Consider the following 13,253-nt stretch of genomic DNA (forward strand, 5'->3'; position numbering starts at 1 on the left):
CTGCCATGAAATAGTCCAAAGTTCCGTATTTCCTCGTCAAAGTTTAGTCTTCACAAAGTGAAGAAATTGACTGAAAATACCGAAATACTTCAGTCTGGACTGTCCAACTGGTGCTGCGGTTGAGTTGATCCTGATGTGGACTCACAGCAGAGCTTCTCCTCCCACAGAAAACAAAACATCACCTCAATGAACACATCTGGCTTCAAATCACCTGCTGCTGAACCAGCCTCATGGCTGGGTGAGTCCATTTACTCACACTCACATTTTTCAACCAAAAAGAAGCTAAATATCTTTGAATATTTAATGCGTAAAGACATTAAAATATGTTAAGATGGGCTTCACTGAAGGATGATGGAGATTTATCAATATATTTTCCAATTCTACTGTTGTCCTAAAGACTTTATTAGCCTTTAGGCCAAAGAATTGGCAGATGTTTCTATGATAAAAGTCGTTCCCTCATGGTGGAATCTGAGGCTTTTAGCACCTTTGGAAAGAACAAATAAGCAGAACATGAGTTAAGACTATAATGCCACACATTGTGGCCCCTCAGGAGCAGGGATGCAACAGTTCAGGGATAAGAAATCCCAACAGATCTGCTAATAATCGGATTATTTAGCGTCAAACACAATGGAAACCTTTGCTTTTGGTTGTACCTCAGCTCTGAGGTCCTGAGCAGGGATAAATTAAGCAAGGACGAGTATCGAGAACAGGCCCAGAGACCTTCAGCATCAGGGGATCAATCAAATGAGTTGGGCCTCTTACAGATGTGTCCTGGGGGTCCTTTGCCTCATAATGTGACCCCAAACGTCATATTTGTTTTAGTCCTTCTGTGTATTTTTTCATTCATTCTGTATTAGTTTGTCAGTTTTATGGCTCTTAAGGCAGTTTTGCATCTTTGTACACATTTTTTGTCGCTTTTTGCATCTTTTTGTCTATTTATTTGTGCAACTTTAAGGCAATTCTTCATTTCAGAGAAATCTGGGTGTTGTCATGGACTCGGCTACTATATCAAGTCCGTTGTAAAGTCAGCCGACTATCACCTAGAGAATAATTAAATAACTATTGTGTCGGAGTGATTTAGAAAAGCTGCTCCATGCATTTATCTCCTGAGAGTATTTTCTGGTCTGCTTAAAAGCTGATTCAGACGCTGCTGCTCGGGTCGAGTAAAATGCAGCTTTTAATAAAGCTTTGAATGGTTCAATCTCAGCTCTTCTGCTACATTACGAACCTTTTTCGACCTCTCAGGTCGCCAGGAAGCTCTTTTCAGTTTTTATGCACCACAGATGTGGAAAACAGATAAATGCAGATCTGCATCAACTAAAACCTTAACTTTCCTGTACGCCACTGCTTTTACTTTGCTGTTTGCTGATTTAATTTGATCAATAACTTTCACTAACTTATTTCTTGTTTTGTTGTCATGCTTTGTGTTCTGTTGAATTGTGCTTTATAAATAAATGTGCCTTGCTTAACTGTCATATTTGATCTCTGTGGTCTCTTTGTGGTTATTTTGAGTCTATATGCATTCAAATTATCTCTCACTGCCATCTAACCAAGATCTAGGACCTTCAGATGAGTTTTCTGTTTTAATGTTTCTTTTTCTGTGGTCATATTGAATCTCTGTGTTGTTTTGAGTCATTTTGTGACTATCAGCTAATCTCTATGGCTCTTAAGTAAACAGTACCAGTCTCTTACTACTGTACAGGTGCTCTCTTCAAGGGGCCTTCTGACCTCAGGGGCCCTACAAACAGAGCTCCACGAGCCTTTCAGTTGCACATAAAGCTGGTAAACAACATACTATCAAAAGCGGTGGAGTCAGTGTATGAAACTTTTGGCTTGTCATTTCATCAACTTCCCCGAGAGCCTGTCTGAAACTTGAATAACTTGTGTGCGACTCACTTCCTCGACATTTTGTGCGCTGTGCACACACACGGGTCTACCTCCGCGCTGATTGGACGGCTGGACGACCGGGGCGGGTCATCAGTTACACCATGCATGCTGTGATTGGCCGCGGCTTGATTAGTGGGAAGTGCCCGTACGCCGGTGTCTCCCTGGTTGCGCAAGACGCCATTTTGGAGTGACAGTGAAAGATAACGGAAAGATCAAGAAGCTGTCTTTCTAAAGGTAATAACCCACCGAAACGCACTTATTTTTGTCATTTAATGTTACACTGTGTGTGAGGGTTGTCGCTCTGTTGAAACAGCTCGATTTAACTGAAGTTTAACATTACGTCACGGTGTTCTCTTCGTGCTGTGACGCGGCATTTAGCTAACCGCAGCTAGCTCGCGACAACAGTTCCTGTAACGGAAGATCGGAGAGCTGTCACTGCGGGTTTTACACTGAATTGGGCTTCGGTTCTGCCAACGATTGTCATAGTATGCCAGTATTCGAAGTCTTCATAAAGTGTCGACATGTGTTGCAAACAGCGCTTCTCTGTATATCGTTAACGAATCGTGTTACCTGTTAGCAGCTAGTTAACCGAGGCTAGTAGGCTAACCAGCTAGCCGAAGCATCCGCCCTTAGTAAGGCTAAGAGTAATTAGCTTCTAGTGATGGTAGCAGCTAAAACCAACAGGCTTTTCCCGTTTTTTATGTTGCAAAGAGCAGCTTTAATGATGGCCGGATTGACGGCCTCCGTCTGGAGTCGAGGTGTTGTTGGCTAACATTATCCCTGCCGCTAATGCAGAGTTTACCGGCTGGAACAGGCCTTTCTTATCGAGTGATCAGTTGGCTGTTCAGCTTATCCGGCTGAACGAGGTAGCTGCCTCAGGACACATAGTTCTCAGGTGCTCAGTCAAGTCCAAGATTGATCAATAATTAATAGGAAGTAACAGTTAGGTTATATAAAAGTCAATACAGGGGAACCCACCGGGTATTTAGATGTGGATGGTTTGGAATATGTGGCAATGTTAAGGCTTGAACCAAATCCTGTACGTTAGGACTGCACAAAATATCTCTTTAAAGGCGAAATGTCGATGTGCGCATGTGCAGTGATCGCATCACAGGTCATGCAGTGTCCAGTAAGATAAATTTACTTTAAAAAAAGCTTTTCTGCAGCATGACTGAGAAGGAAACCTTGAATTGTCCTCATTGTGCATGACTAATTCAGACGTCTGTCTGTTGTAACGTGTTCCCATTGATATAAAAGCTCATGGATGCACTTTTGTTGCTGAACAGTGATGTCCACTCAAAGGATCTGTTGCTCTGTAACTATAACTTTTGGTTTTATTTGAGTGCGATGCCAGATCTGAACGGCATCTGAAGAAATTAAAATCAAACAAAGTAGGTCGCTGAATTAATTCTACGTTGGTAGGAGAACGAATGGGAATACAGTGGGGTGTGGGAACTTTTTAAAACCCAATTAAATCCACACCTGCCTTTATTTTTGTGGCTTTAGGGCAGCCGAACAGCACTGAAGTCATTTTATTTCTCTTTATATATATTTTAATGTAATTTTATCATTGATGCAGCTGCAATTCCCCCCAAAATCCCCAAGTGGAACTAAGTGTAGTTTGTCCAGTATTTCTTAGTATTTTTAGTGCCGGAAGTAAAACACAGGAGCTCATTTATTTATTGTCCCGAGTGTTTAACCATTAGCTTAAGCAAACATGCCACTTGTGCTTGTACGTGCACTGTTCATTGTGCCTTTTTTGGTGCACCATGAACCTGCCTCAGGTTCAACTGAATGTGGTGGTTGATTCTCGGTTTCCTTGAAGATCCAGTTATTCCTATTTCCTTCTTTTGGCTCCTGACGCGTGTTACCTTTAACCAACACTCTGCCGAGTTTCACTCTGTAACCGTTTCCTTCTCTTTTACAGCTTTGTCACCATGGGGAATGTATTTGCAAGCTTATTCAAGGGCCTGTTTGGCAAAAAAGAGATGAGAATTCTAATGGTTGGGCTCGATGCTGCTGGAAAAACAACTATCCTATATAAACTGAAGCTTGGAGAGATAGTCACCACCATTCCCACCATCGGTATGGACGCATTTGTGTATTAATCAAATGAGTTTTTAATGCCCGAGTGTTGGATTTGTTCTGTAATATTTCTAGTTTTTAGAAAAATAAGAGTTTTTACAGGAACTCTGTCAAAGCAAATGGTTTCAAATGAGGATTAGTTGTTAGAAAACAAGTGCAGAGACATGAAAACAGACCAGATAGTCGATGCCATTGTTTAGTTCTTCCCTTTTTTTGTGCTGAATCCATTAACAAAGGCATCCAAGATCAATTCCTAGCTCGTGTGTCTTCTCAGGTAACAGGTTTAAAAGATAAAGAGAGTTTAAAAGATGCTGAATTTGTAATTGTAGAAGTGTGAAACGGCATAATTAAACGGCTTCACGTGCAGCAGGTTGACTCCAATCGTTTTGTGCCATTTACTGAGCAGCTTTTCTCTTCTTCTTCTGCAGGTTTTAATGTTGAAACGGTAGAATACAAGAACATCAGCTTCACAGTGTGGGATGTGGGCGGTCAGGACAAAATCAGGCCGCTGTGGCGCCACTACTTCCAGAACACTCAAGGTGAGGGGTGTCGGTGTACATTACTGCCCATAGGTGGCCACATTGGTGCATAAAAGATGATCTTAAAGCCAGAGAATGACTCGCCAATGAGTCACACACCATTGTTCAATTCTCAAAGGGCGTATTGTGTGACTCCTCCTTTCCTGAAATGTATTTTCAATGAAGACAACTGGTTTCTGCTCCCGGCCCATGATGCAAGCTGCCTGCACAGCAGCACATGAAGATGTGTAGTTTCCTGTTAGTTAGCAGCCTCTTTATCTGCTGGGACACGATCACCAGCCCAGTGATGTCACACCAGCATGTGCTGCTTTCGTTTCACGCAGTCAGTGTGGATCTTTGGATGAGAGCACCGCCTAAAAAGCACCTGTTTTCACTCATTTTACCAGTTAAATGTGCTCACAATCTGGTGCAATCAGCCTCTGGAAACCTTCTCCTTCTGTGTTCTTCAGTCTGACCTCGTTGGCATTTTTTCCACCTTTTTTTAAACTAAAAAATGCTTTGTTTGTGTTTTTTCTGAGCAGTTTCCTTTGTTGAATGCTGTAAATAACTCGCAGGTGTTAATGTTACGTCCCGGCTGCCTGTCAGACGCGCTCACAGCGGCGTTTTCTATCCCAATCTGCTTCACGTTTTACCTCCAAACTGCAGCCACATCATTTACTTCAGGGTTTAAACCTGCAGCTGAAACATGGAGCTTTTCCTCAGGAACACGGATGTTTCAGCTTGAAAAGCATTAAAGGAGGATCTGCTGGGGTCATCGAGGTGTTTTCTATTCGCAGGGCTTATTTTTGTGGTGGACAGCAACGACAGGGAGAGGGTGAATGAGGCGAGGGAGGAGCTGTCCAGAATGCTCGCCGAGGACGAGCTCAGAGACGCCGTGCTGCTCGTTTTTGCAAACAAACAGGTGAGATCTCAACTCTGATCTGTGAACTTTAGCTTTACTACAATAAAATTTATTGTTTATTACAAAACAATAAAACACAGCAAAATTGAATAAAATCATATAAAAGTGTCACCATACTACTGGGTATTAAAATCCATCTGAAATAAGTAGGTTTGTAGCCTAGAAGAGAGAAAAAGTCGTTATAAATGAATAAAGAAACAAACAGGTGAGATCTCAACTCTGAACTGTGAGCTTTACCTTTACTTTAGAAAGAACACGAACATGAGATGGAAGCAGTGCTTAAATGTAATTTATTTATTTATTTATACAGCCCTTTACAACAATCCATCCAAAGTGCTTTACAGCAGATAATAAATTAAGAAAAGAATAAGTATAAAACAATAAAATAACAGTAAAGGCAATAAAACACAGCAAAATTGAATAAGATGATATAAAAGTGTCACCATAATTAAAATCCACCTGAAATAAGTAGGTTTTTAGCCTAGAAGAGAGAAACAGGTGAGATCTAAACTCTGATCTGGGAGCTTTACCTTTACTTTAGAAAGAACATGAACATGAGATGGAAGCAGTGTTTAAATGTAATTTATTTATACAGCACTTTACAACAATCCATCTAAAGTGCTTTAGAGCAGATAATAAATAAAGAAAAGAATAAGTACAAAACAATAAAATAACAGCAAAATTGAATGAAATCATATAAAAGTGTCACCATAATTAAAATCATCTGAAATGAGTAGGTTTGTAGCCTAGAAGAGAGAAAGAGTCGTTATAAATGAATAAAGAGAGAAAGAGGTGAGATCTAAACTCTGAACTGGGAGCTTTACCTTTACTTTAGAAAGAACATGAGATGGAAGCAGTGTTTAAATGTAATTTATTTATACAACCCTGTACAACAATCCATTTCACCAAAGTGCTTTAGAGCAGATAATAGATAAAGAGAAGAAAAAATGCAAAACAGTAAAATAACAGCAAAATTGAATAAGATAATATAAAAGTGTCACCATACTACTGGGTATTAAAATCCATCTGAAATAAGTAGGTTTGTAGCCTAGAAGAGAGAAAGAGTCGTTATAAATGAATAAAGAGAGAAACAGGTGAGATCTAAACTCTGATCTGTGAGCTTTACCTTTACTTTAGAAAGAACATGAGATGGAAGCAGTGCTTAAAGAGGCGGTTACAGATGAGTAAAGAGAGCTGAAGCTGCGTCTTCTCCCCACAGGATCTCCCCAACGCCATGAACGCCGCAGAGATCACAGACAAGCTGGGGCTGCACGCCCTGCGCCAGCGCAGCTGGTACATCCAGGCCACCTGCGCCACCAGCGGGGACGGCCTGTACGAGGGCCTGGACTGGCTCTCCAACCAGCTGAAGAACCAGAAATGATCCATTCCACCACTTTGGCTTTTTGTTTGTTGTTTATTTTTATTTTTTTCTGTTTCAACACAGCGGCAGCACCGGACCCAGCCCCCCCCCTGTCTCTCTCTCTGCTTCCCATCCATTCCCTGGCCCTGCTTTCTCCCCCCATCAGTACCCTCGGGGCTCTCGCCTGTGCTGCTTGTGTGTGCGCGGGCGTGTGTGCGTGTGAATGTGTGCGTGTGTGTGGGTGTGAAGGCGTCTCGGTGTGTGTTGGCTGGGATTGGGAGTAACCCTGGCGTGCCTTTTACACACCTGTGGAATCCGCAGTCTGGTTTTCAAGGCCCTTCTCCATCCACCAAACTCAGCCTCTGCCCCCCCCACTCCCAGTCTTGCACGGCCCCCTTCGCCCCACCCTTACTCTCCAGAGGAAGCATGGTTTTCACACGGCAAAGAAAGAGCAAGGGTGCAAGCTCCCCCCCCCTCCTCCTTTAGTACATATCTATGTAAACCAGATGTTCACCCGGTGTAGACTGAATGCTAGATGTTCATTTTAACCTCAAACCCACCTGTAAGAGATTCAGTAAACTGCTTCTTAACCTGTATCAGGTCAAAGCAACTCAAAAAACAGAAAAAGCTGAAAAAGGAAAAAAAAAACAAGCCCATCCTCGGTCGTTCTGGTGTCATTTGAAAATCATGCTGTTTGTTTTATTATTATTATTATATTGGAATATAGCAGATTATTCTTAGCAATGGTTCTCCAGTGAACACTACCTTTCTCCCCACCACTAAGTGAGACCGTGAAGCACAAGGCAAGCCAACAATCGTCAGGAAGTGAAATTAAAACTAGCATCTGCCAGTTCTCGTCTTTTCAGGTCTTTTTGGTAGCTGGCCTTTAATTCCCAGGATTAAATTGGATTTATTGAGACGAGCTTCGGTGAAACGAATCATTCTGACAGCTGGTCAACCAGGCGCCCCGAAGCTTTCACAAGCTTCACATGTGGGTTGGTTGTTTTTCTCTAACTAGTTCTAGCGTTTCTACTTGTTCTGTGGCTGCTGAACCAAATGCATCCGAGCAGCGAGACAAATCTGAGCGTCTCCGAGGGCCTGAACTGATGTTGACGAGTTTTATTGTTTTGTTTCTTTGGGTTTTTCTCACCAACGGTTGGCAGATCGACTTTGAAATCTCAGCGGTTTAGTTTTGGGACGAAGGATCGGCACCGAATAATGAAGGCTCCTAAGCTGTGAACAGTCCAGACGTCTGGGTGTTTGCGGGCTACTACTTCTCAGTGTGGCGCTGCGGACTTGGTGGTAGACCTGTTGGGGGGGGGTGTAGTTACCTGGTGGTGAGACTCAGCAGGCGTCCTCAGTGTTGAACCTGGGGGGTTAAAGCTGGCACTTCTGTCAAGAATGATTGTAAATCTGTAAGTTCCCCTGTAAACTGTTTCTGTGGGGATTTCCTGAACACATTAATAAACATGATTTGATCCAACAGCCGCCGGAGCGACGTCTTATTTGGGTCGGAACTGAGCCGCCCGAGTCAGAACTGAGCCGCTCGGGTCAGAACCGAGCCGCCCGGGTCAGAACTGAGCCGCTCGGGTCAGAACCGAGCCGCCCGGGTCGGAACCGAGCCGCTCGGGTCAGAACTGAGCCGCTCGGGTCGGAACTGAGCTCCTTGGGTCAGAACTGAGCTGCTCGGGTTTACGTCATTATAAAATGGTAAATGCTGCAATAACAGATCCTCTCAAACTGTTTCCAGTCGCATCGTTACTTCATTCTTGGTCCAATATCAGTGTAATATTTGAATTAAAAATGGAAATCGGGCCCAAAATGTAGGAATTTATATTAAAAAAAGGTAAATACAGCGATAAATCCTCTCAAACTGTTTCCAGTCGCATCCATTTCTCTTCAAAACCTTAAAGTTATTTATTCTTGGTCCAATATCAGTGTAATATTTGAATTAAAAATGTGAATTGGTCCCAAAATGTAGGAATTTATACGAAAAAAAGGTAAATAAATGGTAGTCACATCCATTTCTCTTCAAAACCTTAAAGTTACTTCATTCTTGGTCCAATATCAGTGTAATATTTGAATTAAAAATGTGAATTGGGCCCAAAATGTAGGAATTTATACTAAAAAAAGGTAAATACAGCGATAAATCCTCTCAAACTGTTTCCAGTCGCATCCATTTCTCTTTAAAACCTTAAAATTACTTCATTCTTTGTCCAATATCAGTGTAATATTTGAATTAAAAATAAAAATCGGTCCACAAATGTAGGAATTTATACTCAAAAATGGTAAATAAATGGTAGTCACATCCATTTCTCTTTAAAACCTTAAAGTTATTTATTCTTGGTCCAATATCAGTGTAATATTTTAATTAAAAATGGAAATCAGTCCCAAAATGTAGGAATTTATACTCAAAAATGGTAAATGCAGCTACAGAAGTTCTTAAATGGGTTTTAAATTCAACTTGAACCCACTATAAAACCCTAAAGTGTGCCATTAAAATGAGTTTCTGAGTATTTCTTCTTCTTGAGCTGCAGGCAGCAACGCAGGAACACTTTGTAACATCTAACGGTTATTTTAAGGGACTCATTTCTTGGTTCTACAGCCAGTAAATGTGTAACTTGGACTAAGCTGCAGGCTAAACTTAAACCGAAGGTGAGGACAGAAAAACGAGCTGCTCACCTGTTCATGTCCGCATTCAACCACCAGGTGGCGACAAATGGCCACTTTTCGGGAAACCGGCCCACTTCTGAAACCTTCCTGCATGAAATGAACACATTTTAGGTTTAAAACGAGCACCAATGAGTCAAACTCAGGGTTATTTTATGAATTTGTACTGGAGCCAGTTGCTTATCTGATAACGAAGTGTAGAACAGTATCGCTTTGTGATTAATGTAAAAAATGTTATGTACAGGAGTAACAAATTCAACCTAAAGCTGATGAGAGAGCTCTTAGAAATATTTGTGTTCGTCTCACACTTGTATTTGAATGAAAAATGTCGCTCTGATACATTAGAAGTGTCTTTTTATGTTTTAAAGGTAATGAAATGACAGCAGAGAGATGAATTAATGTCTTTGGAGGAATAAAACAGGTGGAAAATGACAGCATGGAGATGAATATGATCACCAAGAGACGACAAGAACACAGGAAGATGGAAAACGGCTTAAAAGAGAGAGAAACACCCTGAAAAAAATCAATATCAAATATTAATGATGAGTCACCGTATCTCCATTGAATGTTAATCATTTTAATGGGATGCAGGGAACTCTCCCTGAAGAAAAATGTCCAGTTTGGAGGAAAATAAGCAGCTTCTGCTCACATCTTTCACCGTTTTGGTCGCACAGACCTGTGCAAAACATCAACAGTCAGAAAGAAATGCATGAAATATAAACGCTAAGTGATGCAAAATGATTCAAAGTACATGCCAGCACTACAAAGAGACAGAAAACAACTAAAAAAAGAGCTTAAAAGGACATGGCATGCTGAGAAGTGATGAGAAAATAATGCAAGAAGGACCAGAAATGAATGGAAAATGACAGTAATGCAAAAAACAGCTAAATTTAGCACAAAAATGATGTAAAATACCGATTAAAAAAAGCACCATGGGCCAATACTGATGTGTAAGAACTGCAGGTTGAAAAAGAGACAAAAAATAAGAGAAATTAAACTATAACAAATGAAACAAAATGGCTCCAAAGTGAGAGACGAGCGGCCGAATTACTGGAAAAGAGCAACAGAAACCAGCAGGACGCACGCGGCGCTCCTCCGTTTACGTTCACGTGAAAAATAATATGAAAGAAGTCGTCGAGAGGACAGAAAAGCGGGTGTTTCAGGAAGGGAAGTTTGCACCGGGAAAGGGGGCGGGGCTTAGCGCGCACACCTGACGGACAGACTCCTCCCTCCCTCCCGTCTGCGCGCGGACAGTTGTTGATTCTCTGGCGTCGCTGCGCGTCCCGCTCTGTTAGCTGCACGTTTGAGGAGAAACAAGAAGTCTGCAGCGAAGGAGGAAACGAACACGATGGCTGACAGCTGAAACCCGCCGAGTGACGACACATTGAGTTCCAGGTGAGTCCTCTGACGCTCCGGCAGGTGCGGGCCGGCGTGCGCGGTCTAATGTGGAGGAACGAAGCCTCCCGAGAGCGTGCTGACCTGGACTAAGGCTTCAAAACCTCGGTCCTCACCTGTATCTGCTTTTGTTTTGGGTTTTGACTCATTAATCCATCATTTACTGACAGAAACCTCCGGATTGAAGCGGTTTAATGGCACTAATTGACGGCAGCGCTGTTATTTCAGAGGTCAAGCAGCACGCGGGGTCTGTGTTAACCTCCCAGACAACAAGTTTCCTCCCAGCAGGTCTCATGTTCCAGGAGGAACCTTTTTACTCCGCTGTTTCACTGAAGCAGGGTTTGTTTGGAGTGAAAAAGGCCTCATTAAGCTTAAATTAAAGACTTCTGAACCATTTCTGCTTCTCAGCCATGAAGATTTGTAGCTTTTTTCCTTCTTCATATCAGTAGAAATGAGATGCTTTTTCATATTTGTTCCACGGAACAAAGACATGATGTTGTAGATGGTTGATAGCATGAAATCTGATGGTGTAAACCGGCTCTACGATCCTCTCTCCGGGCTTAAATCTGACCCCGAACAGTTGGGTTTTTTCCCACTAACTTTATTATAAGCGAACACACTAAAGTCGGCTTTAGAAAGCAGAAGGAAGGGAATATGAATTCATTACCACTCTGATACTTCCACTTGAATGTTATCGTGTTATTTCCCCTTTCAGTGGTTGAAGAAAAGGGAATATTTCCCTCTGAGGGGTTGAGTTAAGCTGCAGTTAAAGCTCAGCTTGGCCCTTCATTGGACCACCGTCCTGGGAACGATGCGCGTGCACGGGCGCGGGATCGCGTCATTTACTATGAAGAATGTCAGAAACCGTTCCGCTGAGATCAGGATACACGTAAGAAGCTGGATTCACTGCACAGGTGTTGTCTTTAAGTTACTCAGTGGTGGTTTTGTTCGATGAGGCTTTGGTTATAAAATCAGGATTTTATTAGAGCAGAGCGACAGTCTGGAAGTGCTTTAAGTGACTAAGTTTACACGTTTGTTTGTTGATTATAGTTAAAGGGGAACTCCGGTATTTTTAAACCTTATTTCTGGCATGAAATACGTTCATCTACTCACTGAGAACAGTTTGGTGAAAGTCGGCGTCCTTCAGAAGATATTTAGATAACTGGAGATCCATATAACGGAGTGAACGGGGCTTAGAGGATGCAGCCTCTAAATAAGGCATTATCTGTCTTTATTTCACCAATACTTTAAGAAGAATGAATGAATGAACGTGTGCTATAGCTCTGTTAGCTCATAGCTGCTGTGTTGTTGTTATTGGCGGCTATAGGAGAGCTAACGGAGGGATTTCTACACAGGCACTCTACTGGGACCACTTCATCCACACGCCCCCCTGCAGCACAGTTTATTCACTCCGTGCTCTGTGACAGTCGGCTAACTTCACACAGAGTTTGCTGCTGATAGTTTTGTGCAACATGGCAGGATATTTATCAGATTTTGACGACGTAGACGACGACTTTGAGTAAGATGGACGTTCTTACCGGAGTGAATGAGCTGTGCTGCAGCGGTGGGCGTCGATGACATCATCCCAGTAGACGAGTGTGTAGAAAGCCCCTATAAGCCCCCCGATAGCCGCCAATAACAACAACACAGCAGCTATGAGCTAACAGAGCTATAGTACACGTTCATTCATTCATTCTTCTTAAAGTATTGGTGAAATAAAGACAGATAATGCCTCATTTAGAGGCTGCATCCTCTAAGCCCCGTTCACTCCGTTATATGGAGCTCGAGGAATCTAAATATCTTCTGAAGGACGCCGACTTTCACCAAACTGTTCTCAGTGAGTAGATGAACGTATTTCATGCCAGAAATTAAAGGAGTTCCCCTTTAAAATCAAAGGTGGTTTGGCTCCTCGTCTGTCCCCCCTGGCCTGGGACCCCTCAGGGGCAGCTGGGTGAGGGATGTCTGGGTTTCCCTCCTGGACCTGTTGCCTCTGGTGATGATGGATGGAAAAAAAGTTTTGTATCATATAAATGCCTCAAGGAAACGATCCTGTGGATCTCAACAGCTGCAACATTCAGTTGATTAAGTGTGAAGAGTCGCTTCTTTATCTCTTGTTGTTCAATGTTTCTTTTCCCCCAAAAATAGGTGAAGATGTCACCTTTGCTTTGCTTTTCTTCCTCACTAATCCAGACATGATAGACGGATGCATTGTGTTGGCTGGTGTTCTCTTCTTTCCATACACCTGTTCACACACTTTCAGACCACTTTCAGACCGCTGCATGCTGGGTGTTTGAACAGATGTGGTGCTGATGGGACAGACTGACAGCCCCCCCCCCGCCCCATCGTCTGATCAAAGCTCTGCGTCTGTCTCTGGGCCTGCAGACAGCCTCATGCATGAGCTGCATGGCAGCAAAAA

The 13,253-nt window shown here is 42.5% G+C and overlaps 2 protein-coding genes across 2 annotated transcripts in view; both read left to right on the forward strand.

The window, feature by feature from the left end:
* Positions 1-2,020: 2,020 nt before the first annotated feature.
* arf2b (ARF GTPase 2b) lies at positions 2,021-8,255 on the forward strand. Its single transcript, XM_072374162.1, has 5 exons — positions 2,021-2,121; positions 3,815-3,972; positions 4,401-4,511; positions 5,288-5,412; positions 6,632-8,255. The coding sequence occupies exons 2-5, from the start codon at positions 3,825-3,827 to the stop codon at positions 6,791-6,793; spliced, it is 546 nt and encodes a 181-aa protein (XP_072230263.1). The 5' UTR covers positions 2,021-2,121; positions 3,815-3,824; the 3' UTR covers positions 6,794-8,255.
* Positions 8,256-10,663: 2,408 nt separating this feature from the next.
* Positions 10,664-13,253, forward strand: part of grb7 (growth factor receptor bound protein 7) — a 28,625-nt gene continuing 26,035 nt past the window's right edge. Inside the window, exon 1 of the mRNA XM_072374161.1 lies at positions 10,664-10,837. The gene's annotated coding sequence lies outside the window, so the exon portion shown is untranslated. The remainder of the gene's footprint in view (positions 10,838-13,253) is intronic.

Source organism: Leuresthes tenuis, unplaced genomic scaffold (genome assembly GCF_036924035.1).
Source record: "Leuresthes tenuis unplaced genomic scaffold, fLeuTen1.0.hap1 SCAF_20, whole genome shotgun sequence".
In the NCBI taxonomy this organism is placed as follows: domain Eukaryota; kingdom Metazoa; phylum Chordata; class Actinopteri; order Atheriniformes; family Atherinopsidae; genus Leuresthes; species Leuresthes tenuis.

Bases quoted from the DNA above. Each gene is read 5' to 3' on its own strand.
- arf2b (XM_072374162.1), top strand. From the start codon at position 3,825: ATGGGGAATGTATTTGCAAGCTTATTCAAGGGCCTGTTTGGCAAAAAA. The intron at 3,973-4,400 runs GTATGGACGCAT...CTTCTTCTGCAG, and splicing joins CACCACCATTCCCACCATCG to GTTTTAATGTTGAAACGGTA. The intron at 4,512-5,287 runs GTGAGGGGTGTC...TTCTATTCGCAG, and splicing joins CTACTTCCAGAACACTCAAG to GGCTTATTTTTGTGGTGGAC.